The 19,937-nt window shown below is 35.3% G+C and overlaps 4 protein-coding genes across 5 annotated transcripts in view; all 4 read right to left on the bottom strand.

Moving 5' to 3' along the window:
- LOC18053154 (MDIS1-interacting receptor like kinase 2) overlaps positions 1 to 3,444 on the bottom strand; it is a 13,207-nt gene extending 9,763 nt beyond the window's left edge. The window contains exons 1-3 of the mRNA XM_024190702.1: positions 3,014 to 3,444; positions 1,101 to 2,900; positions 575 to 915 (exon numbers count right to left, since the gene is read on the bottom strand). Of these exons, the coding sequence (XP_024046470.1) occupies positions 575 to 915; positions 1,101 to 2,900; positions 3,014 to 3,239 (2,367 nt within the window). The 5' untranslated portion in view covers positions 3,240 to 3,444. The remainder of the gene's footprint in view (positions 1 to 574; positions 916 to 1,100; positions 2,901 to 3,013) is intronic.
- A 3,474-nt stretch (positions 3,445 to 6,918) lies between these two features.
- LOC18053155 (MDIS1-interacting receptor like kinase 2) lies at positions 6,919 to 9,329 on the bottom strand. The gene is made up of 2 exons (XM_024192025.1): positions 7,612 to 9,329; positions 6,919 to 7,426 (listed from the first exon to the last, which is right to left on the bottom strand). The coding sequence occupies exons 1-2, from the start codon at positions 9,029 to 9,031 to the stop codon at positions 7,041 to 7,043; spliced, it is 1,806 nt and encodes a 601-aa protein (XP_024047793.1). The 5' UTR covers positions 9,032 to 9,329; the 3' UTR covers positions 6,919 to 7,040.
- Positions 9,306 to 9,969, bottom strand: LOC112100853 (leucine-rich repeat receptor protein kinase EMS1-like). The gene is made up of 2 exons (XM_024190706.1): positions 9,520 to 9,969; positions 9,306 to 9,403 (listed from the first exon to the last, which is right to left on the bottom strand). The coding sequence occupies exons 1-2, from the start codon at positions 9,947 to 9,949 to the stop codon at positions 9,306 to 9,308; spliced, it is 528 nt and encodes a 175-aa protein (XP_024046474.1). The 5' UTR covers positions 9,950 to 9,969.
- A 3,521-nt stretch (positions 9,970 to 13,490) lies between these two features.
- LOC18053156 (probable leucine-rich repeat receptor-like protein kinase At1g35710) lies at positions 13,491 to 16,535 on the bottom strand. 2 transcript variants are annotated; one of them, XM_006446164.2, is made up of 3 exons: positions 16,099 to 16,535; positions 14,184 to 15,989; positions 13,491 to 13,998 (listed from the first exon to the last, which is right to left on the bottom strand). In XM_006446164.2, exons 1-3 carry the CDS (start codon positions 16,526 to 16,528, stop codon positions 13,613 to 13,615), a joined length of 2,622 nt encoding a protein of 873 aa, XP_006446227.1. In that variant the 5' UTR covers positions 16,529 to 16,535; the 3' UTR covers positions 13,491 to 13,612. The 2 variants fall into 2 exon arrangements, with proteins under 2 accessions (XP_006446227.1, XP_024046047.1); XM_024190279.1 differs by having other exon boundaries at positions 13,842 to 13,952.
- Positions 16,536 to 19,937: the final 3,402 nt, after the last annotated feature.

Here is a 19,937-nt window from a genome sequence, read left to right on the forward strand (position 1 = left end):
GCGGTCGACGGCAGTTGGCAAGACGTGCTCTCCAGCACGAGAATCTAGGCACAACAGCCACGCTTTCCCCAGAACCGCGACGTAACACGCAAGATCTCACGGAGCCAGGACAGCCACACTTTCCCCAGAACCGTGGCGTAACACGCAAGGTCTCACAGAGCCGTGGCAGCCACGCTTCCCCTGAACCGTGGCGTAACACGCTAGATCCCATGTTTTGCCCATAACGCAGCAGTTGGAGTCCCATACCGTCTCGAAAAGAGCGGAAGACTGAGATTCAGAGGAAGCCTATAAAAAGGTAGCCAACGAAGGTAAAAGGGTTGGCATTCTTGAGAAAAGGGGAGAAAACCACAAGAAACGCCATAAGACCTGTGGCAAGCTTTTCCCGAACCTTCATATCTGACTTGAGCGTCGGAGGGTTTGCGCCGGGAAAACAACCGGCGTACTCTGACTTATCTGTGTACGCAGGGACCTCCGGAGAAGAAGCCTGGCGAGGAGACCTCCTGGTAGTGACGAAGTTGATCGAGCAGAGATCCTGATCGTAGAACGAGGAGAACCGGAATCTCGCATCAACAAGTTCTGATATGGAAATTTCTTCAACAACAGGTTTTCCCAATGGTGATTTCCCTATGAGAAATTCTTGAGATACGCGTTGCATGGTAGGTCGAGACTTGGGTTTTGACTGCAAGCATGCAAATGCAACTATTGAAACAAGAATAATATCATGAACAACCTTTCGATCAAGTGGAGATGGCAGACGTTGGTCTAAAATATCGATCAACCTAATCTTTCGTTCAGATGATGACGATAAAGATGAAAGAAGATCTCCTGGATGACTTCCCATTAATACTTCTAGTGCCACCACTCCAAAGCTATAAACATCACATTTCTCTGTCACAGCCATGGTGTATGCAAGTTCTACAACAAAATAGAACCCATTGTAGAATTTCTTTGCACAAGCAAGAAACAAAATATATATATATTTGATTCACTGTTTCTGGAAGCTTCTGCAGCAAGATATTTAAGAGATATCTAATTGATTTTTAAATATGTTCAATGCATAAACATGGGTAAGAAGCATGAAAAGAAGAGCTAAAGGTTACCTGGAGCGATATATCCATATGTCCCGAGCACTAGAGTTCTGTTGGAGGAATCTGGATGCAGGAGCCTAGCCAAACCAAAATCAGCAACAAATGCCTCTAGGTTTGAATTAAGTAGAATGTTATTGCTGGATATGTCGCGGTGAACAATTGGTGGCTTGCAGTCATAATGCAAGTAAGACAAAGCATGAGCCATACTCTTTACAATGTCCACTCTCTTAGTCCAATCCAGCTCAACAACTTCAACGTCATTGCGTAACACACAGAACAAGCTTCCCCACTCCATGTACTCATAGATCAAAAACATGCACTGGTTATGCAAACAAAAACCATAAAGCTTCACTATATTACGATGCCGTATTTGGGATAGTAGACGAGCTTCAGTTTGAAAACTTTTAAGGAAGGCTAGCTCCTCTGTCTCTGAACGGTGAAGTTTCTTCAAAGCGACTACTCTTCCACTAGACAATTGTGCTCTGTAAACGCTGCCATAACCTCCGGTTCCAATGCAATATTTGATGTGGAAATCCTCTGTCGCTTGAATCATCTCTTCAAATGTAATTCTACCATCATAATCCCATATTGAGAACTCATCAGCGCACTTTTTCATTTCTCGGGTATTAGGATTAATTTTCTCATCCATTCGTCTGTGGACAAACAAGATTCCAAAAATTAAGGCAAGGAATGCGACCATGGGAAGAATAATTGTAACCAAGGGAGTAACGATCTTTTGGTTTTTTCCTTTGTTGCCTTTAAAATGTTGTGTTTGGGATGGTGGTGCATTTTCTGAAATAACTGGGTTTTCTACCTCTAGATTGTTTTCTGACCATTTTAATCCGGGCACTCTAAAGACAGATTTGGGGATCACGCCGGAGAGGTTATTCTTGGAAACGTCCACTTCAGAAACGTTTGGAATTTTTCCGAGTTGAGAAGGTATGGTGCCATTTATGAAGTTATGGCTTAAATCAAGTTGTCTCAGATGTATAAGGTTGCCTATCTCCGATGGAATGCTTCCGCTTAAACTGTTGTGGTTTACTGCCAAGTTCTGTAACTGCGAGCAATTCATGAGTTCTGGAGGAATGGAGCTGTTGAGCTGATTATAACCAAGATTCAAAGAGGTGAGGTTGGTTAAATAACCAATTGTTGGAGGAATGGGTCCAATTAGGTTGTTCCTATCAAGAGACAGAGAATCAAGATACTTCAGATTTCCGACTTCTCGAGGCAGCAGACCACTTAGTTGGTTTGAAGAAAGATCTAGAGATGTTAAGTAGGTTAAATTTCCTATGGTCGGTGGAATTGGACCATCAAGTCTGTTGTGAGACAAGCGCAACTCATCCAACAAGTTTAAAAAACCAATGGTCGAAGGAATAGGTCCAGTGAGATTGTTCCTATTTAGAAGCAGAGAATCAAGATTCTTCAGATTTCCAACTTCTTTAGGCAGTGGACCAACAAGATTGTTGTAAGCCAAGTACAAATTACTTAACTGATTTAAATGATAAAGCGTTGAAGGAATAGGCCCAGTTAGATTGTTATTATCCAGAAACAGAGACACAAGATTCTTCAGATTTCCAACTTCTTGAGGCAGCCGACCACTAAGTTGGTTTAAAGAAAGGTCCAAATGTGTCAAGTTAGTTAAATTACCTATGCTCGATGGAATTAGACCATCCAGTTTGTTGCCCTGCAACCTCAGGTCATAAAGATCCTTCAAATTCCCAAATTCTAATGGGATAGAACCATTGAGAATGTTATAAGACAGATTCAGTTCCAGAAGATCCCTCAAACTCCCGATCTCTGAAGGGATAGTACCTATCATATATATATATATACATGCAAATGATTAATTAATGATAAATGAGCAATATTATCCAGTACCGATAGGAAATTATTGTATATGCAATGAAATTATATATAATAGTTACCTGTAAGACGGTTATAGGACAGGTCAAGCACTTTGAGTCTTGAAAGAGCACCAGTTTCTGATGGTATCCTTCCGGAGAGAAAACGAGTGCCCCAAATTCTGAAAGTTACGAGGTTGGGAAAGCAAGTGAAGTTGAGTTGGCTAAGCTCTGCTGCGTTGCCATTATTATCCATCTCGTCAGAACTTATCTCAACTATGCTTCCTGCTGAATTGCAAGTGATTCCCATCCACTTGCAATGATCTGAAGTATAGTTGGCCGTCGCCCGACTGCTATTCCACCAGCCTGAATTAAGTAAAGCTTCCCTTTCTAACTGTAAGGCTGACGATGCATCAGATGCTGTTAGAACTGCATTATCAGTTATAACAGGAACAATAATACTGCTTATAAAAGTTATAATGACCACCAATTTTGAAATGGAGGAATCCGGTGCCATTTTTGTAAGTTTTTGGTTGATTAGATTCAGCGGGTGCATGCCTGCTTTTATAACTAAACATTAAGTTTGACAGCAACACTCAATCATTTTTAGCCCGCGTTGAGCTTTCTGCCTCATCGTCAAAATTGGCTTGCGCGTTATCAAACACAAGAGTCAGTTGAGTTAATGTCTTTTTAGGCCACTAATTCCTATTTTTAATTAATTTCGCAAAGTAAAGGCTACATGTGATTCATATTCTAGCAACTTTCTATTTCTTTCTTTACTTTTTAGTCCACTTTCCATTCTCCCAATTACTTTTCTAGAATGGAGGATTATATATATTCTAGTAACTTTCATTTTCTTTCTTTTCCTTTTGGAACATACTTTATGCCCGAATTTAGACCCCGACCGAATTCCACCAAATTGTATTTGTTCTTTTCTTTTTTGTAATTTTTTTTTTCGCCTTTATATGGGTTCATTTGGGATTTATGTTCGGGGCGTATAGGCATAGCATTGCTCTTTACTTTGTGTCGACTTTCCTTCATCATCAAAATATTCGATAATGTCGGGAAATATTAAAATTTGTTCTTAATTAACAAAGAATTAAGCCGACTACCATATTTCGCCAAAAGTCAAAGGAAAATTTTCCATTCTCCGGTACAACATATTCTATAATTTATAGTAATTGTCTATTTGGTAATGCGAACGGTTATTTACACTAAGCAATATTTTGAATATTTTGAGACCCAAGTCATACTCAATGCTAAAAATAAAATAAATATTTTTTCTTCGTACAGAAAAAAATATAAATTACCAACATGTGATAGGAGTTCATCGATACTTATATCATTATCATCATCCAAACCTATATTTGCATCGTCAATTTGTCGATCTAGAAATGAGACTAGTACCTATGTGCTTAATAAAAAAAATTATTAAAAAAATATTACCTTTCAAGTAATACATTATTTTGTTGTGTATTATATACTAAATCAATGATGTATTCTAAATAGATGTTCACCCTCAAGTGGTATCAGATATCTACATCTAAAATGATGTGTCTTAAAATTTAATGAGAAAAATATACATATATTCTAAGGTTTGGGGAAATAACATGCATGAACCTTACCATATAATATAACTTTATGATCGCATTTTGGTGGATATTATGTAATTCATTAACTTTGTTGTCTATTATATACTATATTAATGATGAATTCTAACTAGATGAAATTCACTCCCAAGTAGTGTCTGATATGGCCATATCCATGTGTCCTATAACTTTACTGAAACAAATTTTGGGGAATTTAAGAATCTTTTTCTTTTTATGTTTAGGAAAATTAATAATTCGAAGTAGCTGCCATTTTAGTTGTGTTTAAAATTGATTGTCTTAAAAATTTGGAAAATATATGGGAAAATTTTCAAAATGATAAAAGGGATAATGTAGACTGACACGTTTAAACATGTGAACTCATTAGTCGCCAATTATTTGAAACGCAAGGCCAGGGGATGCCGTGTGATTAAACACGTGAGTAGAAAACCTTTCAGGTGACTGGCTTTTTCTGAGCCGACCACAAATTAAAGCAAAATTGGAGTCAAGGTCTTGCAGACAAGGAAAAGAAGACGTGTGGGTACTGCGAGTTCACATTTGAGGGTTGACTGACAAATTTGTCCCTTGTCAAGCTTGTCAAAGAAGCACCTATAAATTTCACTTGAGAATATATATATTTTATATTTATCCAAAGTGAAGGATTTAATTAAACAAAATTCAGTCTCACGAATGTTAATATACCGAAAAAGGTTATACAAAAACCACTATCAAAATTTTGGATAATCTTGAGAAATTTTAAAATTTGTTCTTAATTAACAAAGAATTACGCCCAATACCATATTTCGCCAAATCTCAAAGGAAAATTTTCCATTTTTCCGGTACAATATTTTCTATAATTTACGGTAATTATTAATTGGTAATGCCAATGGTTTTTTACACTAAACAATATTTTCAGACCCAAGTCATACACAATGCTAAAACCAAAGTAAATATTTTTTTTTCATTTGTACAGAAAAAATATAAATTACCAAGTTCATCAATACTTATTTCATTTATCATCATCCGAATCTATATTTGCATCATCAATTGTCGATCTACAAAAGAGAAATCAAAGATGTTAAAAATATTTCTAATAATAAGATAAAAATTAAATATAAAGACTAGTACCTAGGTGTTTGAATTAAAAATAATAATCATTAAAAAATATTACCTTTCAAGTAGTACATAATTTTGTTGTGTATTATATACTACGTTAATAATGTATTCCAAATAGATGAAACTCACTCCCAAGTTGTGTCCAATATGGTGATATCCTTGTGTCTTACAATTCCCATAGGATGCTAGAGCCATATGGAAGCATATAGAAGATTGATTGGTCGTGATTATTAACACTTTTGAAGGTTTATTCTATATACATGATCAGCTGAACTTGTTCTCTTTAATTTTCATAAATGCATTGACACAGTTTTTACTTTTTGATCATTGGATATCGCTGACTTTAAGTTCATCGAATTCTAAACTAGGGAATGCTGTTTGACTTACAACCATAATAGTTAGGAAGGTTATAACTAGATGGTCACAATGGTTTTCAATCACCGATTGCTTTCTTACGGAACAGAAAAGAAAGGAAAGATCATAACTTCTCCCCCACCAGCTTGTGTTAATTGTCACTACTTATTGTGGTTTATTTTATTTTTCAAATCACATTTGGTGACGGTTTCCAATTCCACCAGCCGCAGAAATCAAGTTGTAATTCTATTGTTTACAGAATTTCATTTCTGTTTACCATTCATCCTTGTAATATCATAACAAGCAATGTCATACTTTTTACTTTTCATATTCTCAAAGTTCTTCAAATCTTTTTATTTCAAATTGAATGAAACATTAATTCTCATTGGATAATCAACATATACTTGTCTTAGAGTCCTCAGGTGGACAACTTTTGGGGTTTTGGGTCCTCATTTGTTGTACTGGTTGGTTCTTGAGGTAAATAATTCCAGGATTCCTGATATTGAACATTCAATTTTCATGTCTGAAACTTCCAATATCCAAATTCACTCATGCAATACAACTACTCTATTTTAAATCAATTAGATGGTTTCAGATACAGATTTTGTATTTCCAACATAAAAAATCATGCAAGCTTTTGATACCCAAAAGACCATGATTGGATTTTTTCTTCTCCCCTCCTCTCCCCTGTATTGTCAAGTCATCCATAAATTTTCTGCAATGTCAGACTGTGCAAAAGGTAATTTTATCAGTGTAAGTGCTTGCATTGTTCATTTCTTCAGACAGCCATTTACTGTGTCCAACAATTCATGCTGTGTTCACTAATTAAAGCAACTACGAGTCAAGGTCCTTTTAAGTCGGGAAAATGACTAGGGTGGTGTGAATTCACACATGAAACTTAATTGGCATATTTGTCACTCGGCAAGCTCAATGGACCCGTTTCAAATTCACTTTAGAATCTTTATTTATTCTTTAACCAAAGATAAGGATTTAAATACAAAAAATTCAGCCTCACGAAAGTTATACAAAAAGCTATTAATGAAATACATTCAAGATTAACAATCACATTGATCAATCAAATACATGCCTTGTTTCATAAGTTCTGATATGGAAATTTCTTCAACAACAGGTTTTCCCAATGGTGATTTCCCTGTGAGAAATTCTTGAGATACGCGTTGCATGGTAGGTCGAGACTTGGGTTTTGACTGCAAGCATGCAAATGCAACTATTGAAACAAGAATAATATCATGAACAACCTTTCGATCAAGTGGAGATGGCAGACGTTGGTCTAAAATATCGATCAACCTAATCTTTCGTTCAGATGATGACGATAAAGATGAAAGAAGATCTCCTGGATGACTTCCCATTAATACTTCTAGTGCCACCACTCCAAAGCTATAAACATCACATTTCTCTGTCACAGCCATGGTGTATGCAAGTTCTACAACAAAATAGAACCCATTGTAGAATTTCTTTGCACAAGCAAGAAACAAAATATATATATATTTGATTCACTGTTTCTGGAAGCTTCTGCAGCAAGATATTTAAGAGATATCTAATTGATTTTTAAATATGTTCAATGCATAAACATGGGTAAGAAGCATGAAAAGAATAGCTAAAGTTTACCTGGAGCAATATATCCATATGTCCCCACCACTAGAGTTCTGTTGGAGGAATCTGGATGCAGGAGCCTAGCCAAACCAAAATCAGCAACAAATGCCTCTAGGTTTGAGTTAAGTAGAATGTTATTGCTGGATATGTCGCGGTGAACAATGGATGGCTTGCAGTCATAATGTAGGTAAGACAAAGCATGAGCCATACTCTTTACAATGTTCACTCTCTTAGTCCAATCCAACTCAACTGTTTCAACATCATTGCGTAACACACAGAACAAGCTTCCCCTCTCCATGTACTCATAGATCAAAAACATGCACTTGTTGTGCAAACAAAAACCATAAAGCTTCACTATATTACGATGCCGTATTTGGGAGAGTAGACGAGCTTCAGTTTGGAAACTTTCCAGGAAAGCTGGCTCCTCTGTCTCCGAACGGTGAAGTTTCTTCAAAGCGACTACTTTTCCACTGGACAATTGTGCTCTGTAAACACTGCCATAACCTCCGGTTCCAATGCAATATTTGATGTGGAAATCCTCTGTCGCTTGAATCATCTCTTCAAATGTAATTCTACCATCATAATTCCATATGGAGAACTCATTAGCCCCCTCGGTCATTTCTCGGGTATTAGGATTAAATTTCTTATCCTTTCGTCTATGGACAAACAAGATACCAAAAATTAAGATTGCGAAAATAAATGCCACCATAGCAAGAATGATTGTGACCAAGCGAGTGACGATCTTTCGTTGCTTCCCTTTGTTGCCTTTGAACGGTTTTGCTTGGGGTGGCGGTGCATTTTCTGAACTAGTTGAGTTTTCTAACTCTAGATTATTTTCTGACACTATCAATTTGGGAATTCTTCTGACAGATGCAGGGACAACGCCGGAGAGGTTATTCTTGGAAAGATCCACGGCAGAAATGTTTGGAATATTTCCGAGTTGTGAAGGTATCGTGCCATTTATGAAGTTATGGCTTAAATCAAGTTGTCTCAGATGTGTAAGGTTGCCTATCTCCGACGGAACGATTCCGCTTAAAGTGTTGTGGCTTAATACCAAGTTCTGTAACTGCGAGCAATTCATGAGTTCTGGAGGAATGGAGCTGCTGAGCTGATTGTAACCAAGATTCAAAGAGGTGAGGTTGGTTAAATAACCAATTGTTGGAGGAATGGGTCCAATTAGATTGTTCCCATCAAGGGAGAGAGAATCAAGATACTTCAGATTTCCTACTTCTCGAGGCAGCAGACCACTAAGTTGGTTTGAAGAAAGATCCAGAGATGTTAAGTTGGTTAAATTTCCTATGGTCGGTGGAATTGGACCATCAAGTCTGTTGTGAGACAAGTCCAACTTTCCCCCCAAGTTTAAATAACCAATTGTCGAAGGAATAGGTCCAGTGAGGTTGTTTCTATTTAGAAGCAGAGAATCAAGATTCTTCATATTTCCAACTTCTTTAGGCAGTGGACCAACAAGATTGTTGTAAGCCAAGTACAAATAACTTAACTGAGTTAAATGATAAAGCGTTGAAGGAATAGGCCCAGTTAGATTGTTATTATCTAGATACAGATACACAAGATTCTTCAGATTTCCAACTTCTTGAGGCAGCCGACCACTAAGTTGGTTTAAAGAAAGCTCCAAATGTGTCAAGCTAGTTAAATTACCTATGCTCGATGGAATTAGACCATCCAGTTTGTTACCCTGCAACCTCAGTTGATCAAGATCCTTCAAATTCCCAAATTCTAATAAGATTGTTACTAGACAGGTGAAGCACTTGGAGTTTTGAAAGAGCACCAATTTCTGATGGTATCCTTCCTAACGAAAAAAAGGAAAAAAATAATGTGTATCATTAATTAATGATAAATGAGCAATATTATCCAGTACTGCTAGGAAAATAATGTGTATGCAGTGAAATTATATATAATGGTTACCTGTAAGACTGTTATCGTACAGGACAAGCTCCTCGAGTTTTGAAAGAGCACCAATTTCTGATGGTATCCTTCCGGAAAGAAGAGTGGACCAAATTATGAAACTTTCGAGGTTGGGAAAGCAAGTGAAGTTGAATTGGCTAAGCTCTGCTCCGGTGAAATTATTATCCATCTCCCTAGAGCTTATCTCCACTATGCTTCCTGCTGAATTGCAAGTGATTCCCATCCACTTGCAATGATTTGAAGTATAGTTGGCCGTCGCCCGACTGCTATTCCACCAGCCTGAATTAACTAAAGCTTCCCTTTCTAACTGTAAGGCTGACGATGCAGCAGATGCTGTTACAACTGCATTATCAGTTATAACAGGAACAATAATACTGCTTATAAAAGTTATAATGACCACCAAGTTTGAAATGGAGGAATCCGGTGCCATTTTTATAAGTTTTTGGTTGATTAGATTCAGCCAGTGCGTGCCTGCTTTTATAACCAAACATTAAGTTTGACGGCAACACTCAATCATTTTTAGCCCGCGTTGAGCTTTCTCCCTCATCGTCAAAATTGGCATACGCGTTATCAAACACAAGGGCCAGTTGAGTTAATGTCTTTTTAGGCCACTAATTACTATTTCTAATTAATTTCGCAAAGTAAAGGCTGCATGTGATTCATATTCTAGCAACTTTCTATTTCTTTCTTTACTTTTTAGTCCGCTTTCCATTCTCCCAATTACTTTTCTATTCCAGTAACTTTACTTTATGTCCACTTTCCTTCACCATCAAAATATTCGATAATGTTGAGAAATATTAAAATTTGTTCTTAATTAACAAAGAATTAAGCCGACTACCATATTTCGCCAAAAGTCAAAGGAAAATTTTCCATTCCCCGGTACAACATATTCTATAATTTATAGTAATTGTCTATTTTGTTATTTATTTTGAGGCCCAAATAAAGTATATATTTTTTTTCTTCGTACAGAAAAAAATATAAATTACCAACATGTGATAGGACTTCATTAATACTTATATCATTATCATCCTCCAAACCTATATTTGCATCGTCAATTTGTCGATCTAGAAATGAGACTAGTACATATGTGTTTGAAAAAAAAATCATTAGAAAATATTACCTTTCAAGTAATACATAATTTTGTTGTGTATTATATACTAAATTAATGATGTATTCTAAATAGATGAAGTTCACTCCCAAGTGGTATCAGATATCTACATCTAAAATGATGTGTCTTATAATTTAATGAGAAAAATACACACACTCCGCGATTTGGGGAAATAACATGCATGAACCTTACCATACAATATAACATTATGATTGCATTTTGGTAGATATTTTGTAAGTCATTAATTTTGTTGTCTATTATATACTATATTAATGATGAATTCTAAATAGATGAAAGTCACTCCCAAGTAGTGTATGATATGACGATATCCATGTGTCTTATAACTTTACTGAAATAAATTTTGGGGAGTTCAAGTATCTTTTTCTTTTATATTTATGAGAATTAATAATTCAAACTAGCTGTCATTTTAGTTGTGTTTAAAATTAATTGTCTTAAGAATTTGGAAAATATATGGAAAATTTTTCAAAATGATAAAAGGGATAATGTAGACTGACACGTTTAAACATGAGTTCGTTTAAACATGTGAACTCATTAGTTGCCAATTATTTGAGACGCACAGCCAGGGGATGCCGTGTGATTAAACACGTGAGTAGAAAACTTTTCAGGTCACTGGCTTTTTCTGAGCCGACCACAAATTAAAGCAAAATTGGAGTCAAGGTCTTGCAGACAAGGAAAAGAAGACGTGTGGGTACTGCGAGTTCACATTTGGGGGTTGACTGACATATTTGTCCCTTGTCAAGCTCGTCAAAGAAGCACCTATAAATTTCACTTGAGAATATATATATTTTATATTTATCCAAAGTGAAGGATTTAATTAAAAAAAATTCAGTCTCACGAATGTTAATATACCGAAAAAAGTTATACAAAAACCACTATAAAAATTTTGGATAATCTTGAGAAATTTTAAAATTTGTTCTTAATTAACAAAGAATTACGCCCAATACCATATTTCGCCAAATCTCAAAGGAAAATTTTCCACTTTTCCAGTACAATATTTTCTATAATTTACGGTAATTATCTATTGATAATGCTAATGGTTTTTACACTAAACAATATTTTCAGACCCAAGTCATACACAATGCTATAAATTACCAAGTTCATCAATACTTATGTCATTTATCATCATCCGAAGCTGTATTTGCATCATCAATTGTCGATCTACAAAAGAGAAATCAAAGATGTTAAAAATATTTCTAATAATAAAATAAAAAATTAAATATAAAGACTAGTACCTAGGTGTTTGAATTAAAAAAATAATCATTAAAAAATATTACCTTTCAAGTGGTACATAATTTTGTTGTGTATTATATACTACGTTAATAATGTATTCCAAATAGATGAAACTCACCCCCAAGTCCCAAGTAGTGTCCAATATGGTGATATCCTTGTGTCTTACAATTCCCATAGGATGCTAGAGCCATATGGAAGCATATAGAAGATTGATTGGTCGTGATTATTAACACTTTTGAAGGTTTATTCTATATACATGATCAGCTGAACTTGTTCTCTTTAATTTTCATAAATGCATTGACACAGTTTTTTCTTTTTGATCATTGGATATCCCTGACTTTAAGTTCATCGAATTCTAAACTAGGGAATGCTGTTTGACTTACAACCATAATAGTTAGGAAGGTTATAACTAGATGGTCACAATGGTTTTCAATCACCGATTGCTTTCTTACGGAACAGAAAAGAAAGGAAAGATCATAACTTCTCCCCCACCAGCTTGTGTTAATTGTCACTACTTATTGTGGTTTATTTTATTTTTCAAATCACATTTGGTGACGGTTTCCAATTCCACCAGCCGCAGAAATCAAGTTGTAATTCTATTGTTTACAGAATTTCATTTCTGTTTACCATTCATCCTTGTAATATCATAACAAGCAATGTCATACTTTTTACTTTTCATATTCTCAAAGTTCTTCAAATCTTTTTATTTCAAATTGAATGAAACATTAATTCTCATTTGATAATCGACATATACTTGTCTTAGAGTCCTCAGGTGGACAACTTTTGGGGTTTTGGGTCCTCATTTGTTGTACTGGTTGGTTCTTGAGGTAAATAAATCCAGGATTCCTGATATTGAACATTCAATTTTCATGTCTGAAACTTCCAATATCCAAATTCACTCATGCAATTCAACTACTCTATTTTAAATCAATTAGATGGTTTCAGATACAGATTTTGTATTTCCAACATAAAAAATCATGCAAGCTTTTGATACCCAAAAGACCATGATTGGATTTTTTCTTCTCCCCTCCTCTCCCCTGTATTGTCAAGTCATCCATAAATTTTCTGCAATGCCAGACTGTGCAAAAGGTAATTTTATCAGTGTAAGTGCTTGCATTGTTCATTTCTTCAGACAGCCATTTACTATGTCCAACAATTCATGCTGTGTTAACCAACTGGGCCTTAGCCCAGTGGTCAGCACCCTGCACTTACAACTGTGAGCGCAGTGGTTCGAGCCCCCACAACGCATGTAGGGGTTTATTTTTTTCCTTAATCATTAAGTAAAGGCAGTCTTCTCCCTTTCAAAATGTAAGTGGAGTAGACACTCCTCGAATTTTAGAGAGGGTAAAATTTGGGCAGTACTATATAAGAATTAATGTAAATTAGGCCCAGTAATTGTCTGATTGTAAATATTAGTTGTAAATCTCATATAATATGAGTTGTAATCTGAGCATTAATCTCATGTAATTCAAAAAAAAAAAAAAATTCATGCTGTGTTCAATAATTAAAGCAACTACGAGTCAAGGTCCTTTTAAGTCGGGAAAATGACTAGGGTGGTGTGAATTCACACATGAAACTTAATTGGCATATTTGTCACTCGGCAAGCTCAATGGACCCGTTTCAAATTCACTTTAGAATCTTTATTTATTCTTTAACCAAAGATAAGGATTTAAATACAAAAAATTCAGCCTCACGAAAGTTATACAAAAAGCTATTAATGAAATACATTCAAGATTAACAATCACATTGATCAATCAAATACATGCCTTGTTTCATAAGTTCTGATATGGAAATTTCTTCAACAACAGGTTTTCCCAATGGTGATTTCCCTGTGAGAAATTCTTGAGATACGCGTTGCATGGTAGGTCGAGACTTGGGTTTTGACTGCAAGCATGCAAATGCAACTATTGAAACAAGAATAATATCATGAACAACCTTTTGATCAAGTGGAGATGGCAGACGTTGGTCTAAAATATCTATCAACCTAATCTTTCGTTCGGATGATGACGATAAAGATGAAAGAAGATCTCCTGGATGATTTCCCATTAATACTTCTAGTGCCACCACTCCAAAGCTATAAACATCACATTTCTCTGTCAGGGCCATGGTGTATGCAAGTTCTACAACAAAATAGAACCCATTGTAGAATTTCTTTGCACAAGTAAAAAACAAAATATATATATATTTGATTCACTGTTTCTGGAAGCTTCTGCAGCAAGATATTTAAGAGATATCTAATTGATTTTTAAATACATTCAATGTATAAACATGAGTAAGAAGCATGAAAAGAACAGCTAAAGTTTACCTGGAGCAATATATCCATATGTCCCCACCACTAGAGTTCTGTTGGAGGAATCTGGATGCAGGAGCCTAGCCAAACCAAAATCAGCAACAAATGCCTCTAGGTTTGAGTTAAGTAGAATGTTATTGCTGGATATGTCGCGGTGAACAATGGATGGCTTGCAGTCATAATGTAGGTAAGACAAAGCATGAGCCATACTCTTTACAATGTTCACTCTCTTAGTCCAATCCAACTCAACTGCTTCAACATCATTGCGTAACACACAGAACAAGCTTCCCCTCTCCATGTACTCATAGATCAAAAACATGCACTTGTTGTGCAAACAAAAACCATAAAGCTTCACTATATTACGATGCCGTATTTGGGAGAGTAGACGAGCTTCAGTTTGGAAACTTTCCAGGAAAGCTGGCTCCTCTGTCTCCGAACGGTGAAGTTTCTTCAAAGCGACTACTTTTCCACTGGACAATTGTGCTCTGTAAACACTGCCATAACCTCCGGTTCCAATGCAATATTTGATGTGGAAATCCTCTGTCGCTTGAATCATCTCTTCAAATGTAATTCTACCATCATAATTCCATATGGAGAACTCATTAGCCCCCTCGGTCATTTCTCGGGTATTAGGATTAAATTTCTTATCCTTTCGTCTATGGACAAACAAGATACCAAAAATTAAGATTGCGAAAATAAATGCCACCATAGCAAGAATGATTGTGACCAAGCGAGTGACGATCTTTCGCTGCTTCCCTTTGTTGCCTTTGAACGGTTTTGCTTGGGGTGGCGGTGCATTTTCTGAACTAGTTGAGTTTTCTAACTCTAGATTATTTTCTGACACTATCAATTTGGGAATTATTCTGACAGATGCAGGGACAACGCCGGAGAGGTTATTCTTGGAAAGATCCACGGCAGAAATGTTTGGAATATTTCCTAGTTGTGAAGGTATCGTGCCATTTATGAAGTTATGGCTTAAATCAAGTTGTCTCAGATGTGTAAGGTTGCCTATCTCCGACGGAACGATTCCGCTTAAAGTGTTGTGGCTTAATACCAAGTTCTGTAACTGCGAGCAATATATGAGTTCTGGAGGAATGGAGCTGCTGAGCTGATTGTAACCAAGATTCAAAGAGGTGAGGTTGGTTAAATAACCAATTGTTGGAGGAATGGATCCAATTAGATTGTTCCCATCAAGGGAGAGAGAATCAAGATACTTCAGATTTCCTACTTCTCGAGGCAGCAGACCACTAAGTTGGTTTGAAGAAAGATCCAGAGATGTTAAGTTGGTTAAATTTCCTATGGTCGGTGGAATTGGACCATCAAGTCTGTTGTGAGACAAGTCCAACTTTCCCCCCAAGTTTAAATAACCAATTGTCGAAGGAATAGGTCCAGTGAGGTTGTTTCTATTTAGAAGCAGAGAATCAAGATTCTTCATATTTCCAACTTCTTTAGGCAGTGGACCAACAAGATTGTTGTAAGCCAAGTACAAATTACTTAACTGATTTAAATGATAAAGCGTTGAAGGAATAGGCCCAGTTAGATTGTTATTATCCAGAAACAGAGACAGAAGATTCTTCAGATTTCCAACTTCTTGAGGCAGCCGACCACTAAATTGGTTTAAAGAAAGGTCCAAACGTGTCAAGTTAGTTAAATTACCTATGCTCGATGGAATTAGACCATCCAGTTTGTTACCCCGCAACCTCAGTGCATCAAGATCCTTCAAATTCCCAAATTCTAATGGGATAGAACCATTGAGAATGTTATTAGACAAATCCAGTTCAACGAGATTCCTCAAACTACCGATCTCCGCGGGGATAGTACCTATCGTGTGTATATATATGCATATGATTAATTAACGATAAATGAGCAATATTATCCAGTACCGATAGGAAATTATTGTATATGCAATGAAATTATATATAATGGTTACCTGTAAGACTGTTATAGGGCAGGGCAAGCTCCTCGAGTTTTGAAAGAGCACCAATTTCTGATGGTATCCTTCCGGAAAGAAGAGTGTACGAAATTATGATACTTTCGAGGTTGGGAAAGCAAGTGAAGTTGAGTTGGCTAAGCTCTGCTGCGTTGCCATTATTATCCATCTCGTCAGAACTTATCTCAACTATGCTTCCTGCTGAATTGCAAGTGATTCCCATCCACTTGCAATGATCTGAAGTATAGTTGGCCGTCGCCCGACTGCTATTCCACCAGCCTGAATTAAGTAAAGCTTCCCTTTCTAACTTTATGGCTGACGATGCGGCAGATGCTGTTACAACTGCATTATCAGTTATAACAGGAACAATAATACTGCTTATAAAAGTTATAATGACCACCAAGTTTGAAATGGAGGAATCCGGTGCCATTTTTATAAGTTTTTTGTTGATTAGATTCAGCCAGTGCGTGCCTGCTTTTATAACCAAACATTAAGTTTGACGGCAACACTCAATCATTTTTAGCCCGCGTTGAGCTTTCTCCCTCATCGTCAAAATTGGCATACGCGTTATCAAACACAAGGGTCAGTTGAGTTAATGTCTTTTTAGGCCACTAATTACTATTTCTAATTAATTTCGCAAAGTAAAGGCTACATGTGATTCATATTCTAGCAACTTTCTATTTCTTTCTATACTTTTTAGTCCGCTTTCCATTCTCCCAATTACTTTTCTATTCCAGTAACTTTACTTTATGTCCACTTTCCTTCACCATCAAAATATTCGATAATGTTGAGAAATATTAAAATTTGTTCTTAATTAACAAAGAATTAAGCCGACTACCAGATTTCGCCAAAAGTCAGAGGAAAATTTTGCTTTAATTTGTGGTCGGCTCAGAAAAAGACATTAACTCCACTTTAATTTGTGGTCGTTGCTCATGTGAAGGCCAATTTTGCCAGTCATACATTGTTCACTTTTTAAAACTTTTCAGGTCACTGGCTTTTTCTGCGAGTTCACATTCGAGGGTTGATTGACATATTTGTCCCTTATCAAGCTCGTCAAAGAAACACCTATAAATTTCACTTGAGAATATATATATTTTATATTTATCCAAAGTAAAGGATTTAATTAAACAAAATTCAGTCTCACGAATATTAATATACCAAAAAAAGTTATACAAAAATCACTATCAAAATATTGGATAATCTTGAGAAATTTTAAATTTTTTTCTTAATTAACAAAGAATTATTCCCAATACCATATTTCGCCAAATCTCAAAGGGAAAATTTTCCACTTTTTCAGTACAATATTTTCTATAATTTACGGTAATTATCTATTGATAATACTAATGGTTTTTTACACTAAACAATATTTTCAGACCCAAGTCATACACAATGCTAAAACCAAAGTAAATATTTTTTTTCCATTCGTATGGAAAAATATAAAATACCAAGTTTATCAATACTTATATCATTTATCATCATCCGAAGCTATATTTGCATCATCAATTGTCGATCTACAAAAGAGAAATCAAAGATGTTAAAAATATTTCTAATAATAAAATAAATAATTAAATATAAAGACTAGAATCTAGGTGTTTGAATTAAAAAAAATCATTAAAAAAAATTACCTTTCAAGTAGTATATAATTTTGTTGTATATTATATACTAATACTACATTAATGATGTATTCTAAATATTGAAGTTCACTCCCAAATGGTGTTTGATATCTACATCTGAATGTGTCTTACATATTTCAAGAGAAAATTCTACCTATATTCTAAGGTTTGAGGGAAATGACACGCATAAACCTTGCCTTGCAGCATAACCTCGTGATTGCATTTTGCTGGATATTTTATAATAAATTAATTTCGTTGTCTATTATATACCATATTAATAGATGAAACTCACTCTCAAGTAGTGTCCAATACGGCGATGTCCATGTGCCTTACAATTTCACTGAAACAAATTTTGGGGAGGTTTTAAGTTCCTTTTTTCGTTTATATTTATATTTATGAGAATTAATAATTCTAACCAGCTGTCATTTTAGTTGTGTTTAAAATTGATGTTTCAAAAATCTGGAAAAAATAGATGGAAGAATTTTCAGATGATACCCCCGTCAAAGGGATAATGTATACTGACACGTTTAAACATTTGAGCTCGTCAGTCGCCAATTACTTGAAACCCACGGCCACGTCTATTAGACAATTTGAAAAAAAATAAAATAAAACTTGTGCATTGCGGATTCACATGAGGCTTAATTAATCGGCATATATGTCACTTGTGAAACTCAAAGGACTGCCAATTCATTCACGTTAGAAAAGTTTTTTTTTTTTAATTACAAGACAAGGATTTAATCAAACAAAATTCAGTCTGATGAAATTTATACAAACTACTATCAGCAAAATACATTCAAGATTAACAATCACATTAATCTAGCATCTTTTTTTTTTTTTCTCATTTCTCTTTTTCTTTCTTTACTTTTTAGTCCGCTTTCCTTTCTCCAAATTACTTTTCTTGATTTTCCACCGAACACATCAAAACATTGGACCACCTTGGGAGTCCAGAAATATTAAATTTTTGGAGTCCACAAAAAAAAAGATATTTTTGTCATAATTTGTAGAATTTTGTTCTTCTATCATTTTCCTAAATTTATTGAGAAGACCAAATATCACCATATTTAATCAAAAGTCATATAGAATTTTTTTTTTATATTTTATTATACAAAAATGACGACTGCTCTTAAAAGTTTAACAAAGCAATTTTTTTAATTATTTTATTTAACTGATTATCCAAATTTGAATTCTAGATGACTCTGACCTTAAAACCAGATGTGGGCTATTCACATCCCCCATCTGTCCATTGAAAAGGGCAAATTTTGTTTTCAACCAAGCAGCCCCCTTGTGGCTTGTATCGATGTACGTTTAACATTGTCGCTCTAATTTGATCCTAACATGCGCTAATGCAAAACGATATGCAATGGAACTTTGTGAACTTACGGTAACAATTTGTTTTAACTTATGCATAATACTTAACTAACCAGTCAAATAGTGTCAAATAAAATTTTAGTATTTGGTTAAGAGACCACAAGAGTTCGTAAATATTGTTTTTTTTTACCAATTAAGAAGATTAAAATGAACGGCACATTTTGTACAGAATTAATATGTGTATTTAAATTTAACAATATAGTGGGCTTTTTCAAATTTCAAATGTTTAGATGGGGCTAAATGCCTAAATCACAACTTTTCTTATTATTTTCATTGAATCATCAGAACTCTGAACAAATTTGAAAATATTTTCTGAGTCTCTTCTTCAACATTTAGTTTATACTTCAACTGACCATTAGAAGCAATTCAGTTTCTGTACGAGTTAGAAAGTAATTACAATCAATATTTGTGTACTTCAGAATTTGAACCTTAATGAGCAATTAACCAAGAGTTGTTAATTTCTCTTCCTTTCCAAAATTCTGTTAGAATTGTCAATTGTTACGGCATATGGGTGTAAAGATTTTCTGATAATAAAAGTTAAAATTATGGGGTTGGTTTTTATAAGAATTTTGGAGGCGTGTAAGAAGCCCCACTCTACTCATAAATGAAGCCATGACTTGGAGTAATGGAATACAGAGCCCATTAACCCTAAGGAAAATGCTAAGTAGCGAGAGGGATGAGAGAAGGACGACAGAAACGGCAATTTTTCCTGTCGTTTCTCCTCTCATTTCCTCTCACTCTTTAAACATAAAAAAAACAAAAGAAATGATAAATGAATAAATAAATAGCGTTGGAATGCTTTGCTCCCTCTTTCACTTTTTCACTTCCCCACGATTTCACTTGCCTCTCTCCTTGACT

This window comes from Citrus clementina, unplaced genomic scaffold, assembly GCF_000493195.1.
Source record: "Citrus clementina cultivar Clemenules unplaced genomic scaffold, Citrus_clementina_v1.0 scaffold_2, whole genome shotgun sequence".
NCBI lineage: Eukaryota > Viridiplantae > Streptophyta > Magnoliopsida > Sapindales > Rutaceae > Citrus > Citrus x clementina.

Coding starts and splice junctions, on each gene's coding strand:
- LOC18053155 (XM_024192025.1), bottom strand. CDS start 9,031: ATGAAGAATCTTGATTCTCTGCTTCTAAATAGAAACAACCTCACTGGA. Junction 7,427..7,611: donor ATATGGATATATTGCTCCAG/GTAAACTTTAGC, acceptor ATTTTGTTGTAG/AACTTGCATACACCATGGCT.
- LOC112100853 (XM_024190706.1), bottom strand. CDS start 9,949: ATGGCACCGGATTCCTCCATTTCAAACTTGGTGGTCATTATAACTTTT. Junction 9,404..9,519: donor GTACGATAACAGTCTTACAG/GTAACCATTATA, acceptor TTTTTTCGTTAG/GAAGGATACCATCAGAAATT.
- LOC18053156 (XM_006446164.2), bottom strand. CDS start 16,528: ATGGCACCGGATTCCTCCATTTCAAACTTGGTGGTCATTATAACTTTT. Junction 15,990..16,098: donor GCCCTATAACAGTCTTACAG/GTAACCATTATA, acceptor TACACACGATAG/GTACTATCCCCGCGGAGATC. Junction 13,999..14,183: donor ATATGGATATATTGCTCCAG/GTAAACTTTAGC, acceptor ATTTTGTTGTAG/AACTTGCATACACCATGGCC.